At 38.5% G+C, this 24,645-nt stretch overlaps 1 protein-coding gene across 1 annotated transcript in view; it reads right to left on the reverse strand.

The window, feature by feature from the left end:
- LOC5575664 overlaps positions 1-23,752 on the reverse strand; it is a 39,796-nt gene extending 16,044 nt beyond the window's left edge. The window contains exons 1-3 of the mRNA XM_021848269.1: positions 22,481-23,752; positions 515-723; positions 258-393 (exon numbers count right to left, since the gene is read on the reverse strand). Of these exons, the coding sequence (XP_021703961.1) occupies positions 258-393; positions 515-723; positions 22,481-22,544 (409 nt within the window). The 5' untranslated portion in view covers positions 22,545-23,752. The remainder of the gene's footprint in view (positions 1-257; positions 394-514; positions 724-22,480) is intronic.
- Between the last annotated feature and the right edge of the window lie 893 nt (positions 23,753-24,645).

A 24,645-nucleotide genomic window follows, 5' to 3' on the forward strand; every position in this document is an offset into this window, starting at 1 on the left:
TCCTTGCAAGTGAAGGATACAACTACAAAGTACGAGGAAAGGGAAGGGCCTGGGATTGAACCCATGACCTTCTGATATTGAAGAAGCGTAACCATTAGGCCACCAATCTAGTCATAACATTGGTGACATTTATGATATGATGTACTGAAAAACTGAATTCCATACGTAATCTCTGTGCAGAAAAAAAGTCGTCCTGAAAGGGTTAAAACCTCTGAAATTTATACACTTTCAGTTCGTAGTTACGTAGTATCACTTACCGACCACCACCATGTCACCGTGGCTGGAAACGGTCTGGAAGGATGGTGCCTCTGCTGACACCTCGCAACGATATCGCCCGGACGACGCCAACGTCACGTTATTTAGGACTATCTGATTTGCAGTCGAGTTTAGTAGCTGTGTTGGGGAAGAGAGATACGAATAAGTGAATAACCAACACTTCTTTGAAATTCAAGTTCAAAGGAAACAGGAAGCGCAAATTCTACAAACTTGAAAAAAAATAGAAACTTGTACTCACATCGACTGATACTCCCGTCAGGAGGAAAAGCTGAGCTGGTGGATTATCTCTAGGAACATATCTGTAGAATTCGTTGCCATCTTTGTACCACTTGACAGAGTACAGCGCCTCGCCGTTCAGGTCAAAGTGACATTCGAGCTGGACGGTGCTATTTTTGGTCACGTGGTTCGGAATGCGGACTTCCGTCAGTCGCAAACAGAAGCAGATATCTGGAATGGAGAAGAAAAATGAAGAAACTTGAAAGTTGTTCTGGTTTACTTCCGGGGAAGTGATGGTGCAGATAACATACACAGTGTGTGCAGTGGGGAGAAAGACTCTGGTTCATTAGTGTAATTGATCGCTGGTGCTTTGGCAGTCATTCAAAACATTTCTAAGGAAAGGTCAAACTTTTTTTTCGACACATTTCTCACCATGAAGAAAATAAGAGATTGTTCACTGGAATTTCGAGTAGTAGATTATTTTTCTTTATAGCTTTTTTCTTTGCGTGACAGTGCTCAATGAGCGTATCAAGTTTTCTAATAATGGTTTTTCTTCGCGTACAATCTTATGTAAGTAACATTTGCAATTTCTTTACATATTACTTCTCCTGCACAATTTTGACATTTTTTTCATAAGGGTGTCGATTTCTCTTCATCTTCACACTCTTTGTATTATTGCAGAAATTTAACTTTTCTTAAAACGTTTTGGTGCTGTAGGATAAAGGTTTGATAAATATTGGTTCATGAACATGAAATGTTACAGATTTTGGGGTGGTTTTGGCCATAGCGCTAATTGTAGGCATAGCGAATTATCCAATATTTTACACAAAAATCTAGCATGAAATATTCGTGTTCAGTTGAACTCATGAGAGAGTAACATTCACTTATTTGTCCTGATTGATAAAAAAAGAAAATAAAATTTCCTTGTACATAGTTTTAGCCTCTATACACATACTTTGGCCAGGGTCTTCCTAATTTGGCAGCTCATACAACTGCACCGGTAACTTTGAGGCGATGAAGTGCGTGGGCGATTGCTTTCCAGATTGCGCTGTTAAACTCATTCATCACATCTAAAGTGACAAACGCGCAGTAAAGGATGCCGCTCCTTTTATGGTCAATTGCTACCTTAACTGTATGAAATAGCGACTGAATAGTGTCTAGAGTAGATTTACCTGCCCTGAATCCGAACTAGTTGTTGGACAGACTTTCCGCACCTTCTGTAGACGGTACTAGCCTGTTGAGGAGCAACTTCTCCAACAACTTGTTGGTTAGAAACTTAATTACCCATCTTTAGAAAAAAATAAAAATAATTAAAAATGGAAATTCGCTAATCGTTTTTAAAATCTGAAAACCATTTTTTTATTTTCAGAATAGTGTTTTTATTAAAAAAATTTGAACAATCTCCATACAACACATTTTTGGAGGAATTGCCGATTGACATGAAGTGTGATATTAATACATTTTACATTTGTTTTGTTACGTTTAACTCATCAACCGAAATTATGTTAATGCGGCCAATGAAAGAGAGAAACGAAAAATTTTATCAAAATAGTTACACATATTCTGTACTCTTAATTTATTGCAATCATACGGCAATATAACAGACATTTCTTTGCTCTCAGCCATATGTAAACCATACATTAGAAATGTTCATTCAAAACCAAATTCAAGTCAGCTAAACAATCGCACAGCGTCAACAGGGCAACAAGAAGATTGAATGCTGAAAGCAGTCTATTGCACAATTTGCTCGCACAAATGCTTGGTGATTAGCTGGGTACTTTAATTTTCCTTGTAATGGAAAGGTTTTCCTAGTACTCATTAAAATTGCGTTCCTTATCTGGTTAGATAGTTCCTTTGATGTTTATAAAATAGGTTTTTATAAGTTTGAAAGACCATAGAAATGTGTCAAGGACTCAAAAGCAGAAATCAGAGTTAGGTTAAAGATAAATCGAAACCAAAAGTCTAAAATTCAAAAGTTACAAATTTAGAAAACCGAACATCTTTTTGAGCTGAGAACTTGGTTGATTGGACATCACCAGCAAGTGACCGAACGATCAAGCTCGAACGGATGTTTGGGTCTCACGATCTGAGCTCTAGAAAATTTGAGTTTGTTTATAACTAATCTTTGTTACGCCCGCTCCCAGCAAGGACTCCCAGCCCACTCAGGGTTGGCTCTTTGAGCCGAGGACGCACAAGAGGAGGAAAACCAATGGATGAATAACGGCTTTTATTCAAAAAGGTCCCTATCGTCCTAATGCTCACAAATTACTTACGATTAGTGTATGGTGTAAGTGTCAGGGCCCGTCGTTGGAGCTCAATGATACCAGTGCGTCCGCTTCCTCACCGTCGCCTGGATGACAGTTGTCGAAGAGAGATTATCGTGGCCAGGTCGCTGCCAGCCTGCCCAGACAACCAGAAGTCGCATAACAGTTTACGAACGAAGTCGTTTATTTATGCAAATTGCATCACTTTCGCACTACATGGTGGATGAAATCGTTTGATTAATGGGTTTCCTCGCATAAAACGTTATTTTCTGAGTTCATATGTACATTTTCCTTCGTTCCGTATACTCGTACAAAGTTAGTCGGATCAATCCGTAGCAGCTGTCAAATGAACTTTGTTATCATAAATTAAGTCGCATAAGAGTACAAATTAATTCGCAATAAAATCGATACACTCGCATAGCATGTTATTTTTCATCATATAAAAATGCACGTATATCGCCTCCACTTTTGTACGTATAAGGCCTTTTCGCACCATCTTATATGTGAAACTTTCCACATATAAGCATCGCATAACACAAAAAGTGATTCCGTTAAACGTACATTCTGGTTGTCTGGGTGCCTATAGATCCCCTCCGAATCCTAGGACTTGGTGGTCACAGTTTACCACCAAATGCTCTGGAGGTTGATGGATCGGGTCAAGACGTTCACAATAGGGGTGAATGTTGATCATCGTCACTTTCTGCGGATGGATTGTTTCCAATAAATTACGCATAGTCCGTTCCTCAGTCTCACGCACAACCGATCCACCTTCGCTTGAGATGTTCTGATGTATTAACACCACTGGTCTTTTTAATACTTGGACACATGGAAATTAGCTGTTCCTTCGTTCAGGGTACTCCAGCAAGTGGGCGAGTATGTGGACTGCATCGGCATGGCATTTTGCATGGGTTCTTGCATGTTGCATGTCTTCTTATTTCTTTAGTTCGTTTTTTTTTTTTTTAATAATTTAAATATCCCTACTAACTAGCAACGTTATAATCATCAGTTTTCCTCTTAAATTTATTATAATCCTCAAGTATGACTGAAAATCAACGGAAAAAGTGGACATCGCAAAGCGACTGGTCACAATTTTTAGCTTAGATTCATCTTCAACTCAAACAATGTGGTCCGCAGATCTCAAAAAGTCGTACATAACATTTTTTTTAGCTTCGACCTAGTTGAAAATGGCGAAAGTTTCTCTAATTTTGAGATTTGTGTCAAGTCTCTAACTATTTTATATTTTGTGTGATCTTGATACATCCGGGAAATTCCAAGTAAACATGGTTTTATCTTAAAGGATCAACAGGGTTGCAAAAAATCCTTCTTTTTTGCATTCCTGTTGATCCTTTGAAATAAAACCATGTATATCATGCACCCCGCGTTAGGTTTTAAATCCATTAAGGTGGCTTTAACAGATAAGAGAACCGAGGCAAAATGATTGAAATAATAAAAAAAAAATCAGCTTAAATTCTATCGATGACGTATTTTCCATGTATTGATGATGTTTTTTTTACATTTATTCATGAACTTATTGAAATAAGGGAAGAAACCAACTTTTGAAACTTGAGTTTAATTCATGTGTAAATTTTTCAACTATCTGAAAAAAAAATTCCATGAATATGGATGACACTACCATAAATTTATGTCTGACATGAATTCTGTAAATGATATAAGAAATGGAAATGCAGTTTTTACTACAATTGGCATCGCCTAAAACGATTAGGATTCAAAATTTCAATGAATATTTTCAAATCAATTCAGTATGAAAAATGCAATTGTTCTTATAAACGATTTTCAAAAGTTTGGCCTTTATATTTGGCTTCAGGGCTCATAATTTTGGTAAGGTTGAACATTTTTAATACTACCGATCATTGTTCACATGGGTGATTAATGTTACTTCTTATCAGCTCAATGAAATAAATTGCTGCTCCAAACATGTTTTTAAACATGCTTTAAACTTGCACAATACAGTAGAGTAAAGTGGGGCAAAAGTTCGAGTGGGGCAAGAGTTTCTTTTTAAGATTTCTAGCTCAAATCAAATCAAAACTTAGAAATGTCATGGTGGTTTGAATGCTATTCAAGTAAGAGACTTTCACTCCAAATATAATAAAAATCGATTGAGATTTGGAAAAGTTATGGCTGTTTGTTGTTTTTCGACGTAAATATTGTAATATTTGGTCAAACTTTCGATGCATGGAACCAAATGAAGATAAAATATTTTTCAATATTTTATGTAAGGGCGTTTCTAGGCCTATCATAAGGATGCTTTGACGTGTATTAGTTTTTCCATAAATAGTTGGAATCAATTTTTGGCCCATAGCGGGGCAAAAGTTCGAATCTGCGGGGCAAAAGTTCGACCCATGTATAAACCCACGGAAAATTTTTCAAATTCCCTTTAATCTACATATTATCTTCAAATTTAGCGAAATTTGCCTGATCGTGCGAAAAATGTCACAAAAATTTTACATTTTCACTTAGTTTTGCGAAAAACTGCTATTTTTTGGGTGTATTACAATTAACCCTGTTTTGGGCATTTTTTGATGATAATTTAGTGTGTATTTTTCGGCAAACAAAAGTTTACGGCTGGTATAAGGTATGCCAGGCATAAAAGTATTGATATTTTGTGTTTTAGCCAACGAACTTTTGCCCCACACTAGATTCGAACTTTTGCCCCACCGGTGGGGCAAAAGTTCGAATAAGACAATTAATTTTTAAATTGTAATAACTAAAAATGGGTAAATATTTTGACAAAAGTTTGTTCAGCAAAGTTATAGCCAATATGTTGAAGGTTCGCTGTATGGTATTTGTTTTGTTTCAGCTGCTATTATTTTCCTGGAAACTTTGATTATACCACTCAGGTCGAACTTTTGCCCCACCTTACTCTACATAGTCACCAGCGATAGGTCTGATTTTAAAATATAAAACTTGCAATATTTGCATTTCCAAAGGATAATTTTAATATTTATCCAAAAACTGATCAACGCTACCCTAGATTACAATACTTTTGTTCAGATAGTCACAAATGCAATATTTTAGGCAAAAAAAAACAAATTACATTGTCATTGCATTTCATATAGTTTGTAATATATCTTATAAACGATTATCCAGTGATGAATTAAATTGTTGAATCCGCAATTCGCAGCCCCTCTACAACTGTTCAATAGTTGTTATCATTTTTGATTGGCTGTCTTCAAACAGTCATTCGGAAGTGAATCTGCAGCAAGGTGAAATTAAATGGCGAATTATGATATGCAATCAAGAAAAATCAATTACGGGACACAAAACACTTGATTTATGAACCACAATGATTACAAATAATAAAATACAATTGGGAAAAGTTGTCAATTTGAATAACAATGTCAATTTTCATTTGTTATGGCAGTTATAATGGAATATTACCCAGGCAATCCAGGTATCATGTGTAAATTGTAATCATAATTATTCGATATTACACGAGCGCCGTAATTTTGAGCTAGTGAAATGACAAATTTCACCACAAATTCAAATCTGTATGTTAGATATAAGATGTGCGAAAAATTACTCGTTCAAAGATCATGTGCATAACTTTTGTTAATAATTTATTCAAAATGGTTGTTTGGTTTCAAAACTGTCAGAATGAAATATTTAGTTCAATGCTCTTGTATTGTTTTGTCGCAGAGAAACTCATGCGTTACCAACAAATTGCATAGCAGTCGCTTGTAAACTTCTTATGTAACGACCAACAAGCTACATAAGGCTCGACTTTTTGCGCTTTTTCGGTTACACAGCACTATTTATCCATGTTGCAATGTATCCTATTGTTACTATTATATATGTTGAACAGCCGTTGCTGTGACTCACTTGTAGCAATGTGTACTGCTAGCGTAACCTGCTAGAAAAGCTCTTGCTTAGTCATCTCAAAATGAAGGCTACTTATCGCATGTTGTACTGAAATCGAGGGACTGTATTTAGTCTACTCTTGAAACCTTGTATGGGTAGATACACAGAAAAAAATATTTAATTTTCAATGTCATGTAAACTGAAGTCTAATGTAAAAATAAATCAAATTCGTGTGTTGTTACAGCATCATGTAAATTTAAATAAATATGCATTCAATTTTCAACTAGAAATGGTTGAATATTACATGATTGTGTAAATTTAGAGTGAATTCGATTGAAAAATAATTGATTAGTCGTTGAAATTTAGGTTTATTTTGATGCTCCAAATATGTGCATGAAAATAAACTTAAATTTACAACATATTTTTATCTGTGTAGTCATTATTATTTTATCGTTGCTAATGAAGTATTTTATGAATTAGCTTCTCAACTCCGACTGGCTACTCAATTATCATGTGGCAACTATTCAACGTACTGAATCATTTGTGTGTGCTAGTTGTGGATCCGATAAGGGAGCTTCGCATCATCTGAAACGATACCGTTCAGTTTTTTCACAACTGCGATTCCAATTTGTTTGGTATATGGAACTGTTTTTACAAGCTTGTATATGAGACCTATTCTAATGTCGTGAAATTCCTCAGTCAACCAATATTCTGATTTTTCATGTCGAAATGAACTTCTGGTCAAAATTTCAGTCATTTTGGAGAAAATTTAGTTCTAGGACAGGACGTGACAGCTCAACTAAGACTGCCCTGTTGCTTTTCCGTCGATAACCTTGTCGATACAAAAGCCAGTGTTACCATTTCTATTTAAATCTTGTGAACAAATTCAAATATCAAGGCTCATAATCTGATTGTTTCAACACAGTCGAGCTAGTAACAAAGTGCCCTGTTGCAATCCAACTCAACGATGTGAAAGTAGGCCTTTGCCAAAACGACCAATGAGAAGTGATCTTGCTTGACAGGCAATTGGTTTCATTTTTGTACTTTGACCTGTCACGTCTTGTCTTAGATTTAGATGTGCTTCTGTGGGATACAGAATCCACTGCGTTGGTAAGTGGCATGAGGGTTGATCACAGCAATCGGTTTTAGACGTTCATCTGTGATGCGGACTGTCATATTGTCAATGTTGAACACTAGATGCATTCACACTCTGCCTCACTTGCGATTCGATATTGGCTGGGTAAGTTGTGTGAGCATCACGTGGAGGGTGATTCCTTCCTTTTTGATTATCTAAACTCCACAGCTTCCAATCAATTACGGGGTGATTACTATACCCTGTCAGTAAAATAAGTGATCATAGAAAAATATGGTTAAATGAATTTTAATTACCAGTGCACATCCAGTTTTGGATATCTATAACATTTGTCCTTGCTATACATAGATAACAAATTAATTTTTTTACCTCAATTTCCAGCCACAAGCATTGTTTTAGAAACATTACAGTTAACACGCACGTTATTCAAAAGCATATATTTTAACCAAAAAATACATATTTTTTTCGCTAAAATTTTCCATAATCAGTCTCATTCTATTCCCTAGTAAGTCTTAAAGATTGTGGTAACATGCTGTTTCAATCAGGCAATTTTTTCAGCGAAGTTTAGTCAAAAATACATATCTGTGGAAAACGTGCGTGCCAGGTGCAATGCCTCTAAAACAACACATATGACTAAAAACTAAGGTAAATGAAAAAAGATTTAATCTTTACTTTGTCAAAACAAACTTTACAGATGTGCAAAACAGGATGTACACCGGAAATTAAAATTCATACATACATCTTTTATCTACGACCACTTACTTTACTGACAGGAATTAGTAATCACCCTGTATGTGTTTTTGGGCTATTTTCAAGCTTTGAAAATTCATAACTACTCAACAGAACAACACACCTTATCGGAAATACCTCTACATAGTACCGAAAAGCTAAACATTACATACCTTACCTTACCAGTCAGTCTAAGGCCTGGGTGGCCTCTGCTGTACGTAGGAGACGTCTCCATTCGACTCGGTCCATGGCTGCCCGTCGCCAGCCACGTATTCTGCGAAGGGTCCGCAGATCGTCCTCAACTTGATCGACCCATCTTGCTCGCTGCGCACCACGTCGTCTTGTACCGGTCGGATTGTTTTCGAGAACCATTTTCACCGGGTTGGTATCCGACATTCTGGTGACATGCCCGGCCCACCGCAGCCTCCCAATTTTTGCGAGGTGGACAATGGTTGGTTCTCCCAGCAGCTGGTGCAATTCATGGTTCATCCGCCTTCTCCACGTTCCGTCTTCCATCTGCACTCCGCCGTAGATGGTCCGCAACACCTTCCGTTCGAAAACACCAAGGGCGCGTTGATCCTCTGCACGTAGGGTCCATGTTTCGTGCCCATAGAGGAGTACCGGTCTAATCAGCGTCTTGTAGATGGTCAACTTCGTGCGATGGCGAACTTTGCTCGATCGGAGCGTTCTACGGAGTCCAAAGTAGGCACGATTTCCAGCAACGATGCGTCTCTGGATTTCTCTGCTGGTGTCGTTGTCGGCGGTCACCAGTGAGCCCAAGTACACGAATTCTTCGACAACCTCGATTTCATCACCGTCAATATGAACTCGAGGTGGGGGCCTGCCGTGTCTTCTCTTGAGCAGGGTTGGGAAAAAATCTGAAACTCACTCTACAGTAGCCAAACAAAGCCAATCACAGTCAGCGAAGCCAGTGAAACTCACGCCCATCGCTGCTGTAGGCAAATGCCTTGAAAATTGCAAAACACCCGTTGCTAAGGGCAACCCGAAATTACTGTAGAAAAATGTTCTATTTCCCGCTGCATTTCCCGCATTTAGAGCCTTCAATGACACTCATGATTCAGAAAATTCGTGCACCCAACAGAGGCTACTTGATGAGATTCAAGTTTTTGAACTACTGTACTGGGAGAGCCACGTGATTTTCGCGAAAAGTCAAGCCTACTACTATTACCATTCCCAGCACTGCTCTTGAGCCCCTCGCTATCATGTACTTCGTCTTTGACACATTGATGTTCAGTCCGATTCGCCTAGCTTCAGCCCTTAGTCGGATGTACGTGTCCGCCATCGTCTCAAAGTTGCGTGCAACAATATCAATGTCGTCGGCGAAACCAAGTAACTGAACGGACTTTCTGAAAATCGTGCCACTCGTGTCTATTCCCGCTCTTCTTATCACACCCTCTAAAGCAATGTTGAACAGTAAACACGAAAGGCCATCACCTTGCCGTAACCCTCTGCGAGATTCGAAGGGACTCGAGAGTGTCCCTGAGACTTGGACTACGCACATCACTCGCTCCATCGTCGCCTTGATCAATCTTATCAGTTTGTCCGGGAAACCGTATTCGTGCATAATCTGCCATAGATGTTCTCGATCGATTGTATCATAGGCCGATTTAAAATCGATGAATAAATGATGTGTGGGTACATTGTATTCGCGGCATTTCTGCAACACCTGGCGGATGGCGAATATCTGGTCCGTTGTTGCTCGTTCGCCCATAAATCCTGCCTGATATTATCCAACGAATTCTCTAGCAATTGGTGATAGACGGCGGCATAGAATTTGGGAGAGTACCTTGTAGGCGGCGCTCAAAATTGTGATCGCACGATAATTGGCGCAATCCAACTTGTCGCCCTTTTTGTAGATGGGACACACGACACCTTCCATCCACTCCTCCGGCAATACTTCCTCCTCCCAAATCTTGGAAATAACCCAGTGCAGCGCTCTTGCCAGTGCATCAGCAACTCGCTCGGAAGTTGGTCCACTCCAGCGGCTTTGTTGTTTTTCAACCGTCTAATCTCCGTTTCTACCTCTTGGAGATCTGGAGGCGGAATTCTTTCATCGTCCGCGCGTGCTCCCAAAATTATTTCCGTGCCACCTTCGCTACTGGTCACATCACCATTAAAGTGCTCGTCGTAGTGCTGCCGCCACCTTTCGACCACCTCACGTTCGTTCGTGAGAAGATTTCCGTCACAGTCTCTGCACATGTCAGCTTGTGGCACAAAGCCTTTGCGCGAACGGTTAAGCTTCTCGTAGAACTTCCGTGTGTCTTTAGCGCGGAACAGCTCTTCCATCGCTTCGCGATCTCGTTCTTCTTGATGCCGCTTTTTTCTTCGAAAGATCGAGTTTTGTCTGTTCCGCGCCTGTTTATACCGTGCCTCGTTCGCTCTCGTGCGGTGTTGCAGCATTCTCGCCCATGCTGCATTCTTCTCATTCTTCAACTGCTCGCATTCGCCGTCGTACCAGTCGTTTCTCTGATTCGGGGCCGCTGGACCTAGTGCTGCTGTTGCGGTACTACCTATGGCGGATCTTATGTGCCTCCAGCCATCTTCAAGAGTGGCGGCGCCAAGCTGCTCTTCCGTTGGTAGGGCCACTTCCAACTGCTGCGCGTATTCTTGGGCTACTTCTGAGTCCCGTAGCCGCTCGATGTTAAGCCGCGGCGTTTGGCTTCGACGCGAGTTGTTCACCGTCGAAAGTTTTGAGCGCATACATACAGCAACTAGATAGTGATCCGAATCTATATTCGCACTGCGGTATGTGCGAACATTGGTAATGTCAGAGAAGCATTTTCCGTCGATTAGAACGTGGTCGATTTGGTTCTCGGTTAGGTTATCGGGTGATCTCCAGGTAGTCTTATGGATATCTTTGCGGGGGAAGAAGGTGCTTCGGACTACCATACCACAAGAGGCTGCAAAGTTGACGCATCGTCGGCCGTTGTCGTTAGATACGGCTTGCAGACTGTTCCGCCCGATCACCGGTCTGTACATCTCCTCTCGTCCTACCTGTGCGTTCATGTCGCCAACAACAAGTTTCACGTCACGCGGAGAGCATCCGTCATAAATCTACTCCAGCTGCGCGTAAAACGTCTCCTTCTCGTCGTCGGGTCTCCCTTCATGTGGGCAGTGTACGTTGATGATGCTGTAGTTGAAGAAACGGCCTTTTATCCTCATCTTGCACATCCTTGCGTTGATCGGCTGCCACCCGATAACGCGTTGTCGCATCTTGCCCAACACTATGAAGCCAGTTCCTAGCTCATTTGTGGTGCCACAGCTTTGGTAGAAGGTAGCCGCTCGATGCCCGCTTTTCCACACCTTCTGTCCAGTCCAACAAAGTTCCTGCAGCGCTACGATATCGAAGTTACGGGGATGTAGTTCGTCATAGATTATCCTGTCGCAATCTGCGAAACCAAGTGACTTGCAGTTCCATGTTCCAAGTTTCCAATCGTAATCCTTATTTCGTCTCGTGGGTCTTTGCCGATTGTTCCGGGTCGTATTATCTCCTATGTTATTCGCAATAAGGTTTTTTACGGGTGGCTTATTGGGCCTACGCCAACACTCCTGTCTCGCCGGAGCGCCATCGTGCCAGCTCTGTTTAACGTCCCAACTAACACTAGGACGATCGCGCTGATGGGGCTACCACCTTGGATTTAGCTGTGCGCGATTCAGCATTTCTTACTCAGCCGCTGGATACAAGAACAGACGCTGTTTGAGCCGCACCTCCTGGTGAACAGACGCTCGAGACGTACCTCCTCAATCTAGCTGATGTCAGAAGGACAACAGTGCCCAGGCTGCACTACCAGCTAAGTACGCAATCCTTAGCTGGCGGTCTTTGTCATCGTTTGACCCGTGGAAGCGTGAGGTAGGAACTTGTGAGGACCAGAGCTGTGTTGAACGCTCCTTCCTAGTTGTCGACTCACCGTTTTGCAGCCCATTTTTAACTTCTGCGTTCATGAGTCCTCTCATGGCGTAGTGGTAACGCGCCCCAACTAGAGATCAAGGATTCGTGAGTTCGATTCTCACTGAGAAGACGTGTAACTTTTTCGCAAATCTTCACATCAATTTGTCCATCTAATCCAATTGCAAATTATATGTAATGTTTAGCTTTTTGGTAGTTACTTGTTTTTTAATTATGAATCGTGGTTTACGGCCAACCAGCCGAGTGGAAGTTTTTTGGTAGTTGTTAAACTTCCACTCGGCTGGTTAGCCGTAAACCACGATTCATAATTAAAAACAAGTACTCTACATAGTAGTTTATTCAATTCTACCATCTTTTGTCGAACACCATTTTATGATTGAAGCAAGTTTTAACATAGTTTGGTTGAGGTTTGTGCTTCGAGGTTCTTAAAAATCACTATTTTTGGGGAGTGTTCTCCCTGAAAACCCTACCTGTATGAACCTTTCGGATTTTACATTTCCAGAACTTGATGACTATGCATTTCTTAAACTCAATCCCGTTTAAGGCCGCACGGGACGTCATCATAATCACCCTATCCATTTCAAGAAGCAAATCCCAAGAACCACTCCACATATCGATGAGAAAAAGTATCACTATGATTCTATATATGTAGTGCACAACCCGATAAATTTTCAGCTTCATCGGTTCACTAAAACTCGAGATTTGCTTCCACAAAGTTTTGATGATTATTGTTAGAGTGAGACGAAAGATAGGGAAAATAACACGGTCTCCCGTGTCCCCTTAAAGATATCGTTTATCTTATGAAAATAAATTGTGCAAAATAGATAATTAGGATGCACATTCGTAGATCCGCTGTGGGTGAGCCAAGAACACCACCATGAGCTTCAAAGAATGAAAAAAAATGAACACGTTAGCACTGCTATTTCTCAGTCGATGTTAATGATTGATCGTTCAGAATAAACCAATGCACGAGTTCACTAATTTGACGTTTGAGCGGAGCCAAATTCAATGGTTACCATGGCCACATAAATAACACGGCACCACTCAAACGTCAAATAGTGAGCTCGTGCATTGGTCTATAGTCAGTGAAATACGATCAAAACAATCATCATTCGGAAAGAAAAAGCAATGCTCACCTGTTGAATTCATTCATTCGACGGTACATGTGTCATGCACGATTTAACTGTCATCAGGTTGGGATGGTTTTTTCGATGTTTGGGCATTTTTTGTAATTTATTGCCTAAAACAACATAGCTTACATGTTGTTTAAGGCAATAAATTGAAAAAAGTTAATGGTTAACGATTTCAAAGATTTATAATGTTTGTTTCCGGTTGACTAGGGCCTGAAAAAATAATGCCAATGTATGTTTTTTATACCATTCATATTCAGAAAACCATGATTTCTTATCCCATCCCCGAGATAGTCACTAAAAATTCAGAACGACTTCCTTCAGAAGGGAAGTAAAGCCGTTGGTCCCGAGATGAACTAGCCCAGAGCTAAAAATCTCGTTAATAAAGATAGTGTCAAAAACTTTATTCCGAGATATTTTACTTTAAAGTCTTATCATGTACCAGATGATCGTGGTCGATTAATTTTATTTTTTATCGTTCACATGAAATAAACAGTGTACAATAAGTAACCCGAGATTAAATATACAAGTGAATAATTATGAATTATCGATGTGATTGGGATCTATTTTAAAATATAAAGCAGTCAGTTCACTCTGGCTGAACATAAATCGAAAAATATGGTTCTTGGTTCGGCATGGTTGGATGTGTTTTTAACCATGCATGTTGGAATCCATGTCACAAATGTTTATGTAAGGTACAGTGGGATAAGTGGATCACTTGAATAATTTGACATTTTTCGCACCATTGCTTCGTTTTAGGATAGATTCTTACATTCACACTAATACTACTGTAAAAGTGGTACTAAACGTGCACTAACACAAGCAAAATAGTACACTGTGGAAATCAATTAATTTCAAAATTGTTTTCTGTCAATCAAAAATCCATTGTATCTCTGCTCAAAATTGAATAATATTAGTTTTTTCAACACATGGTATGCTCACCAATTCTATTTGAATGAATCACAATGAAAAAATGTTATTTTTATAAATAAACACAGATATATGGACATGGTACACTTTCCCGTACTTTTGAATGGGATAGGGTAAGTGGATCGAGCATTACTACTTAATATTGGCGAAATACTAACTTAAATTTGAATAAGTATTAATATTCTAAAATGTTATTTTCCTTACTATTTTTAATTCATAGCTTAAATTTTTCAAACAGACAAGAGCAAATTTTAATCATTCCACCGAAATTGTTTCTGCGGTCTCTTTGCTATACAAAATATAAAAAAATATATTTTGCAAAATTCTAACAAAATCCGTGGTGGTTGAGCTAAACTAAATTGCAAAAGAGCGTAATATATTTATTCTCCAATAGAAAGCATATTATCGTACGTTTTTTGACCTTACCAATTGTTCTAGACAAAAAGAATAGAAAAATTCCAGGTTGTCAAACGATATTCACCTTCGTAATACATATTTTTAAGCAACTAGTGCCTCTCAAAAACATCGTTAAGGATAATCCTACAATACTTCTGTAGAAATTATGTGTATAAAATGGATGAATTTTCTCCAAAATATTCTAGCTGCAATTCGATTTTTGTTGTGAACTAACGCATAAATATTGTTCATGAAAATTGGATAAAATTAAGATTTTGAAACTATCAATATATGTAGCATAGTACTTATAATAAGAATTAGAGCAATATCATTCTTACTATACATAATTGCATCACATTTGTTTTTAGAATAGATTTTTTTATTGGAGATCCACTTACCCCACGTGCTTTGTATAAACCAGCAGATTATAAAGATCGAATGTACCTCGGATTTTATCCCGCTAGAGATCAGTATTTGGCCTATATTTTCATAATCGGAAGGTTTTAAAATATTAGATCGCACGCTATGTCTGAACCAGACGATTATAAAAATTGAATGTACATCGGATTTTTTCTCGCTAGAGTTTAGTATTTGGGTTATATTTTCATAAACGGAAAGTTTTAAAATGTTCCATCGGTGAAATTCTGATTTTGTCCACTTTTTAGCCATTTTTCATACTAAATCCCATGAAAATCAGGTGTTCGACGCATTACCGGCCATACAAAACGTTTGAAAAAAATTTCACCGATAGAATATTTTAAAACCTTCTGAATATGAAAATATGGACCAAATAATGATCTCTAGCAAGAAAAAATCCGATGTACATTCGATATCTGTAATCGTCTAGTTCAGGCATAGCGTGTATCGGTGATTTTTCTTCTATACATTTTTTATGAGCTTAAATGCGTGAGAAAACGTGAAAATATAGCTTTACAGTGAAAAAAAAAAAAAATTCACCGATGGAATATTTCAAAACTTTCCGATTATAAAAATTTATAACTCAAATACTGAACTGTAGCGGAAAAAAAATCCGAGATACATTCAATTTTTATGATCTGCTGGTGTCCCACCAAGGTGGTGCAAGAGGGTCATTTGGCGAAAATTTTCAAGTCCCTAATACTCGATACATAGTCATCAGAAAATTGAAATATAAGTTTCTTATTTGTTATCCACAGAAAAAAGTTCGAATTATATTGTTCATGTTAGCTGTGCATAACAATGAAGTTAATTATCGATTTTTCTGTATCCACTTACCACACGGTACCTTACAATGATTGGAAGGGATTTTTTGTTATTGAGCAGTGTGATGTAAAAGAGGTGAGGGGATGATTCTGTATCATACATAACTGTGTGTATGTATTAGTGCACTGCTTGTGGTTTAACTCAGCAACCCATTGCATTGTGACTATGTGTAACGTCATACAGTTTGTTATCAAATGTCTCTGGGGTTTCGTTGCTAGCAACCCTTTCGTTGCCAAGGTTGGTCGTGTGTTGTTACCGTGATGAATCAATACCCGGACGCTTAGGCAAGGGCAAATCATAACAATTAGAGCGTGTAAATTGCTTGTACAATGAGATAAGTCTTGTCTTTAAACCCGGACATCATAGGCAATCCGGACACATTTGAATCCAAATCCGGGCAGCTACATTTCAATGCGAAAAAATCGTGAAACGTTTGTGAAAGCATAACTTCGATCGATAAATGCCACATATATAAAAAAATTAAGCTTCAACTTACATAATTGTATGAGGAATAAACAACTTTTGGTTTTGATTACCTCACTTGAGGCAAAAAATATCTGATTTGGCGCTGCGATTTTGAACAGGCTCATTGATTATGCGAACAAATTATTTGTAGGCAAACAAAATGCTTTATATTCACTAATAACACTTCTTACAATAATGTTGTATTGGTATTGTATTCATTTTATTGAAATACACATTTTTTACTTGTTCGAGAAGTAAAAAATGTGGATTTAAAATGTTGTCCAGATTTAAAACCACTTGCCTGCGATCCCGGGCAGCTCTGTTCACTACTTTAAATGTTAATACACACCATATTTTAAGACCGCTTGGTAGTCAAATCCCTTAATAATCGTTGCACTTCCCTTTATGATTAATTAATTAAAGTATATAATTTCAGCACTATTTCGTTGACCAAATGTTGTGATGCGTTCGTCACCGATTTTAAAATTTAACTATCACTGACAATGAATTGACATCTAACTGGGGGTGCAATTTTGTTTTCATTTCTATTATTTATTTGGCAATGGCAACTAGATTTCCAATGAAAAGAAAATGATCAACGTTGATAACAGTGTAAATTAAGTGTAAAACCAAATATATGAACATTCAATTTAACTTGCAATTGAAGAAAAAAATCAGAGTGTCCGGATATTAATACCGTCCGTATTTTGATTCACCACGGTACCTGAGAGAGAGGAGACAGCTCACTGACAGTTTGCATGTTTTCTTGCCTTCTTTGACCTCTTTTATTGTTGGGTTATGCACAGTGGTCAGATGAACTCATTTTGGTCAAAATTATATTCACTTCTTGGTGTTCACAATTAAAAAGGGTTTGAATATGAAATAATCAATAGCAGTTGGCCAGCACACAACTATATATAGTAATTCAACTTTTCGAAATGTGAAATCATTGAAAAACACCTAGAAATTTAATAAAGTTTTCTTGAACTATGACGGGTTTTCACGCTCTACCCTTCGAATGTGCGGTTTTCCAGAGACAGTTGGTGACAAGTCCCCATGACTTTTGGGAGCTTGCAATCTAAGCCAGCTGTCTCTTCTCTCAGATAGCCGTAGCGGTAAACGCGCAGCTATTCAGCAAGACCATGCTGAGGGTCGTGGGTTCGAGTCCCACCGGTCGAGGATCTTTTCGGATTGGAAATTTTCTCGACTTCCCAGGGCATAGAGTATCTTCGTACCTGCCACACGATATACACATGCAAAAATGGTCACTGGCATAGTAAGCTCTCAGTTAATAACTGTGAAAGTGCTCATAAGAACACTAAGCTGAGAAGCAGGCTCTGTCCTAGTGGGGACGTAATGCCAGAAAGAAGAAGAAGAAGAAGAAGTCTCCTCTCTCTCAGGTTGATACTCATACAAAACATGAAAAAAATCAGCATGACAAGATGGCACTGGAGGTGATTTGTGTACCTAATTTAGTGCTAACTTTTATTTCATTTTACGATGGAATCTATAATGCACGAGATAGAACCATGAAGGAAACAGTGAAATACGGGGCTTTATTAATAAATACTGGTACTCAATAAATGCGAATTAATGAAATTAATTCAACGAATATATTCCGTGATACACGAAGCATCACGCAAGTAGTGCTGAAATTCAATATGACTAAGAAAAGTAGAAACAGTGTTTTTATCATGGGAACGGACCTGGTGTAGTGGTTAGAACACTCGCCTCTCACGCCGAGGACCTGGGATCGAATCCCATCCCCGACATAGTCACCTATGACGTAAAAAGTTATAGTGACGACTTCCTTCGGAAGGGAAGTAAAGCCGTTGGTCCCGAGATGAACTAGCCCAGGGCTAAAAATCTCGTTAATAAAGTCAAATCAATCAAATCAATCAGTGTTTTTATCGGCGAGTTTATTGTCAGAAACATTATTCCTGGAATCTACTTACGACTTTTACATCTAGGTATAAGCTGTAGTTTTTTTCCGGTTTAATCTTAGCTTGTTTTACGATATAGAGCCTTATTTACACACTCACAGAATTTCATTGAAACCGTAGGACGTCACGCGCCTTCCCCTCAATGTTTATTTTGATTTCGTACTAATACAACCAAGCACGGACTTTGCAATATTAAAAAAAATACGGAATCAAAAAGTTGTTCGATTTCCATTATCATCGGATAGATTAACAGAAAAATAAGTACTCGTACCTTCTGAGTGGTAATCTAGGTCATCTTTGCTTCTTGAATGAAGGGTGATAAAGTTGGAACAAGCCATGTGCATTCTGTCTGACGGAGTTTTATGGCTATAACGTTATTTTCTGAGAAACTAGCCTACCTCAGTTGTTCACACTGTAGCAGATTAAATTAATTAGTCATTCCATTAGGACTCCTGTGTGGATTTATCAACATATTATATAATAAGCAAATATAAGTATTAATTGCGTGTCATGGAAATAGATCAATATTTAATATTAATACAACATATTTAATTTTAATTAGTCAATTGCTCTCAAATTTTACTGGCCTCTGTTTCTATGAGTTGGTTGGAACGGATAAATTGTAACGATATAGAAGAACCTTAAAAAAAAATGCTTTGTATCAGAAATATGCATTCCTTCTGATGACGTACGTTGGTTTATGGTTCACTCTGGCAGAACAAAATTACAGTTTTGCATATCCTACCGATGAAAATTCGTGATCTAAGGATTATTCAAGTTACTTGATTTGTTTATGGTAGAAAGGTTCTAACTTTTTGAGTCCTCTGGTGTAAAAAACTCAATTTAGGAAACAATGGCACTTGATGCGGTTTGGCAGAACTTCACCAGTTTCTTCATTCCGCATCAAATAGCCCGAGAGAAGCAGTATAAATCAGTTTGCGAAACTTAGGTAGTACAATTTTGAACCGTTAAATGAGGGTTCCCTAACTCCTGTCCGTTACCATGGACAGAGGTCGTCACAAACCTCTGTCCATGGTAACGGTAATGGTAATCTCTGCCTCTTAGGCAAAATTAATGCATCCTCTAACAGTCGATAATTGCGCAATTTCGACATCGACAAGGCCTACAAGTGGTACACAAGAGCGACAAGACCCTACGTGACCTACTGTGCAACCTTAAAGACAAGGTTCCACCGGACGAGCAATCTGGAATTTACCGGATCCCTTGTAAGGATTGCCCAGCTGTCTACATAGGCCAAACCCGCCGAAAAATTAAAATTAGATTAAAGGAGCACAAAAATGCAGTATCGGCGAATAAAATTAGTGAATCGAGTGTAGCAGCCCATGCGATAACTTCCAATCATGCAATAGATTGGGAAAGTGCGAAGCTTATAAAAAACGTAAGAAAAACTTCGCACTTGAACGCATGGGAGTCTATGTTCATCAGCAACGACGAAGGACCCCTGATGAATGAAGACGATCCTCCCATATCGTCGTGTCTGTTCAATTTGATAGATACGAAGATCCAGTAACATTTCTCTTCGGACGCGTACGAACAACGTACGAGAAGCAGTCAGTCGGACATTGTCCCGTAGATGGGCTACATCGTGCCCGAAACCGGTCGACAGAAAGGTAATTTTTTAAACTTTCTTGACGTTTGTAAGAACTATAAGTGTTATGTCTTGTCTCGCGTCGCGTATCGTGAATGTCGTGTTGTTCTTACGTTAGCACAAATCACACAAATTTTTAGTGTAGCACATAATCTTTCAATTATTGTCGAAATTATAAATATGTTATGTTTTTATTTATGTGCATGGCAGAAAACCACTTAATGGGGTGGAATTGTTTTCTATAAATGCTAAATTAGGTAGATATACAAAATAAAGTTCAATTAAAATAGAAAAGTAATCGTTCCCATGATTCATTTCAAATTTCATCTCTGTTTTTGTTCAATTTTGAACTTGTATTCTAAAAATAGAAAAGAAAAAAGAAAAAAGAAAAATGATTTCAATTTTTTATCCATTTTATGCAATAACTCTTGGAAAATGTTTAAAACAACAGGAAAAGTTTTGATTCTGGTTTTTGTTTTGATAGGTTCCACTTACCCCGGGTATGAATATATTTTTGTGTAAGTTAGACCATCGAAAATTTAAAATGAAATGAAAACAAAATTCCGATTTATCGTTAGTCGCTTGTAATAATACTTAAAAATGTAGCTTACTGATGGAAATTCGATTTATAACACATTTATTATTTGCGAGTCTAAGCAACACGTGAAAAGTGTCACAATTTGTCATACACTTAGATTTTATCACAGATTTCTGTGGAATTTCACCGGAATCTCAACAGCAGAATTTTCGGTGGACCGTTAGGTGATTTTTATATCATCGACCGATCTGTAAACCTAGGAAAAGTTCATTTGTCAAAACTATCGAGGAGTTCGGTGATTTCTCACAGATTTTACGTGGATTTATTGTGTAGTACTATAGCTTTAACCGAACGTTTCTGTGCTCTTTTACAAATTTACTATAACAGTTGCACTGGTATTTCACCAACGATTCAGTATATATTTTCAGTTGTCCTGTGGAAATGTAGAGTAATTTCTCTAGGATTTTATGTGATGATTCTTTTTTTCAATCACCTAATTGTAGCTTCATTCTCACCATTAAAACGTACATTATTTTGATTCATCGTTATTTTATTGAAACAAACAACCACAAATTATACATAGTAACATCATTCCCAATCAGCGTCAGATCTTATTTTGGAAGTCCAAAAAATCATCTCTAGTCTGGAACACAAATATTAAATTTTACTTTATTTCATCCTCTTCACTGAACGAACATCAATTCTAGCTAAATTTATAGCTGTTAATATAGCCGACGATTGATTTTACAGATTTTCGGTGAAAGTCGCGATGTCTAGTGATCTTCACCGAACTTTCTGTAAAAATTTTACAGATGTTTGTTAAACTTTTGCCTTTACTGAATGTCCTGTGAATTTTTGACAGTTGTGTTGGATAAATCATGTTTCACAGAAAAATCTGTAAAATCATATTTCACAGTTTACATTCTGCGATTTATTTTACAGAATTCTGCGTTCCATTTTAGGTGTACATGCAAGTTGAAAATGGCGCTGAATTGACCACTGTTAGTGAAACACATGGTTATAGAAATAACAATATTTTTTTGTACTCAATACATTCCTTGCCATTGTATCTCCAACTTTCTAGAAGAATACCCCCATGAAAAACTTCTCCTAAGTGAACTATGACGGAACGCCCCACTCACCCCGAATTCTTACTTGCCCCGGGGTACCTTACTTTGTTCTTTGAATAACCCTCTGAAATATTTTAACAAATGGCAGCATAAAAATGTCAGGTTATTTTTGATTGTGATTCAAATTGCCCAGCATTAAAAAAAATCAACTGATTTAGACATCCAATTGAGCTTCAAATTCCCTTTAATTGGAAATACTGATACATGGATGTTTTACATGGGATAACAACATTTGATTACTATATTTTCTCATTAACTGAATATTGGTTACTAGCAAATTATAATTGTTCTCCAAATCTTGATTTAATTGTAGTTTAATTGATAATATACAACGCGATGCTTTTATGAATTCTGTTTCACTAGAACGCAATACTTATGTTTCTTACTTTTCTAGCAAACTGCAACTAAGCTGAAAGAACAGCTTCTCATCGCTTAATCGTTTTCCTTTATCGGCTTTTTCTATTCTTATCCATTTGACAGCAACGACGATTGCTTTCGTCGGGAAATTTGCCACCTTAGACTGGCAGCTAATCGGATTCCCACCCTTAATTCTCATGTTAACAATCGCTTATTATCACATTCTTGAACCACCCCCATGGAAGACTGCAAGTCTTCAGGCCTCCAAACCGTTTGCTTTTTTTCCTCCTGCTACCTACTTTCTTTATCTGATACAAGTCCTTAACAGCACACTAATTACATAATCACAGCCACGGAACGTTGGGCAAGCTAGTTGTACTCCGTAGCAAAGTGTGCCACAGTTTGATTCACTCACCTTTTGCCAGTCCGAAGACGAAGATCAGAAGCGATATGATTATATTCCTTAGCATGAATTCCATTTCCGTTCCGGGCGTTGTCGTCGTCCAAACGGCTTTCTTTTTCTTCAGTCTTGTAGTAGCGTGTGTGTTTGTTGGCCGGCTGGTTGTATAACACTGGTGATTTTTCTTTTTATTTTTACCTTCGACGGTGGACACCTTCCTGGTTTGGAGTTCTTTGAATTGCCGGACCGCGATTTAGATGGCTACTGTGCTTCATTCCGCTTTTTCTTCCAATTTTCACCCTTCGGCTGAACTATTTCTTTTCTTTTCTTTGCGCTTAGTCACGCGAGTTGTGTTACACTTCTTCTAGCATTTCTTCCTTCAGCTTTGTCACTGAGGTGCGCATTTGAACCGTTTAGCTTAAGGCCTTAATCCAAAGTAGGTTCGGCCTTTAACAACCTTTGAGAGGCTTTTGCACTCGACCACATCGCACTTTGACTGAGGAACGTTGCCACGTTCGTCACTTCTTGCTTCATACTCTCACATTCACCCGCACAAATCTGATTAGGGGTCTGCAGCATTCCTCTGGTGTTCTCGGGAAAACGGTGAGGCCCAAGCTTCAATAACACTTTAGCGCAAAATGTTTGGAGGATTATCCTTTCCGCAAGCAATCCTTAAAACAAATTTCCATCTGAAAATTGCCTTAATCCCCACAGCGAGTAGAAAGTTAGCACATTTTCCTAGCATAGATACACGTTAGGCAGCCCTCTGCCGAAGTTGACTTTTGCAACAATTTTTCACAAATCATAACCCAAGGTCACTCCACCCCATAGTTTTCTTCTCCGACCCTCGATTGCACCTCATTCTCTCAACTGCTGGCGAAGTGAGCCAACAAAATCATATTTTCCTTTAATCACCTCCACTTTAGAGAGCCATATAGATGCCGGATAGTGTTCACAAAGTAAAATGAAAAAAAAAACTACAACGCACTACCTTCCGACTAGGGAAGCGCTCGAGAAAATATCGATTTTCCTTTTGCCGAAACGAAACCTCGGTTTACTGGTCACCACACTGATCAGATACAATAATGGCACACACCGTTTTTGGTTAGAATCGGACTTTTTTTCTGTCTTGGCTGCCACCAACCGCACTTCACACACTTCGGGCATCCACCAGGAAAAAGCCCCTTATTGTGTTCATGGAAACAACACAGCTTTGGCAGAGCAAACGCGACACGCGATTCTTTCGTCCCTTCCGATGACGATTGTCGGCACCAAACTGATCCTTGGGTCGGGTGAAAATTATGTTCCTTGCCTCGGATTTTCCCACCGTTGTTTTCCCATGCTCGCGAGGAGCTTTTATCTCTCTCGTACTCGCGAGAGCGCCAGACAGAATCGTGTTCGGGAATTTTCCCACGACTGTGCTGTGGAATGATTTTCGCCAAATTGGATTGGAAGGTGCGAAGCGAAGAACCTGCTCGTGAGATGTGGGAGCGGATTTGAGAAAAGGATCTCGTCGTGAGGATGATACTCACCGATTGTGGGCTCTGAGAGCATAAGGATATCTGGTTGTTTCTTTCGCACATCTCAGTGTGCTGCGAAGGATGGTACTGACCAAGATTGTGGCGCTAGGAGCTGTGCTGTGTTGGGATTCTAAAGTAGCCGGTTGATTGTGTTGATGAATTGCATGCTGTATTAGAGAATATCAGCTTTAATTTGATGAATTTAGGTGACATACAAAGTGGAGAATCAGAGTTTGTTAGGCACGATTAAAACATGTTGACGAAATTTGAGCACAGTTTATTTACCAGTAAGGAATATTTTTCGCTGAAATTTACATTTTCAATTTATTCTCAATGTTAGACAGGTACTCTTACGTTAGAGTTCAACTATGTACACATTGTATGTCTTACACAGTGTGTTCTGTGCATTTTTGTCTTTGGCGTATCCTCGTGTGGTTGTGGAACTCGTGTGATTGATGAAAATGTAATCAAAACAACATTCATTTCTGAACCAACTTTCAGCTATGTATGTATTGTCACTATAGGGTCCCAACATTTTAAATGATATCTTGTTATCATTTTACTCCTCATCATTTTTTCAAATAAAAAAATAATTCAAATCGCGACAACTTTCTTGTTTCTCAATATTTTTGCACCATTTTTTCACAAGTTCACAAACAA

The sequence above is a fragment of the Aedes aegypti genome, chromosome 2 (assembly GCF_002204515.2).
Source record: "Aedes aegypti strain LVP_AGWG chromosome 2, AaegL5.0 Primary Assembly, whole genome shotgun sequence".
Lineage (NCBI taxonomy): Eukaryota > Metazoa > Arthropoda > Insecta > Diptera > Culicidae > Aedes > Aedes aegypti.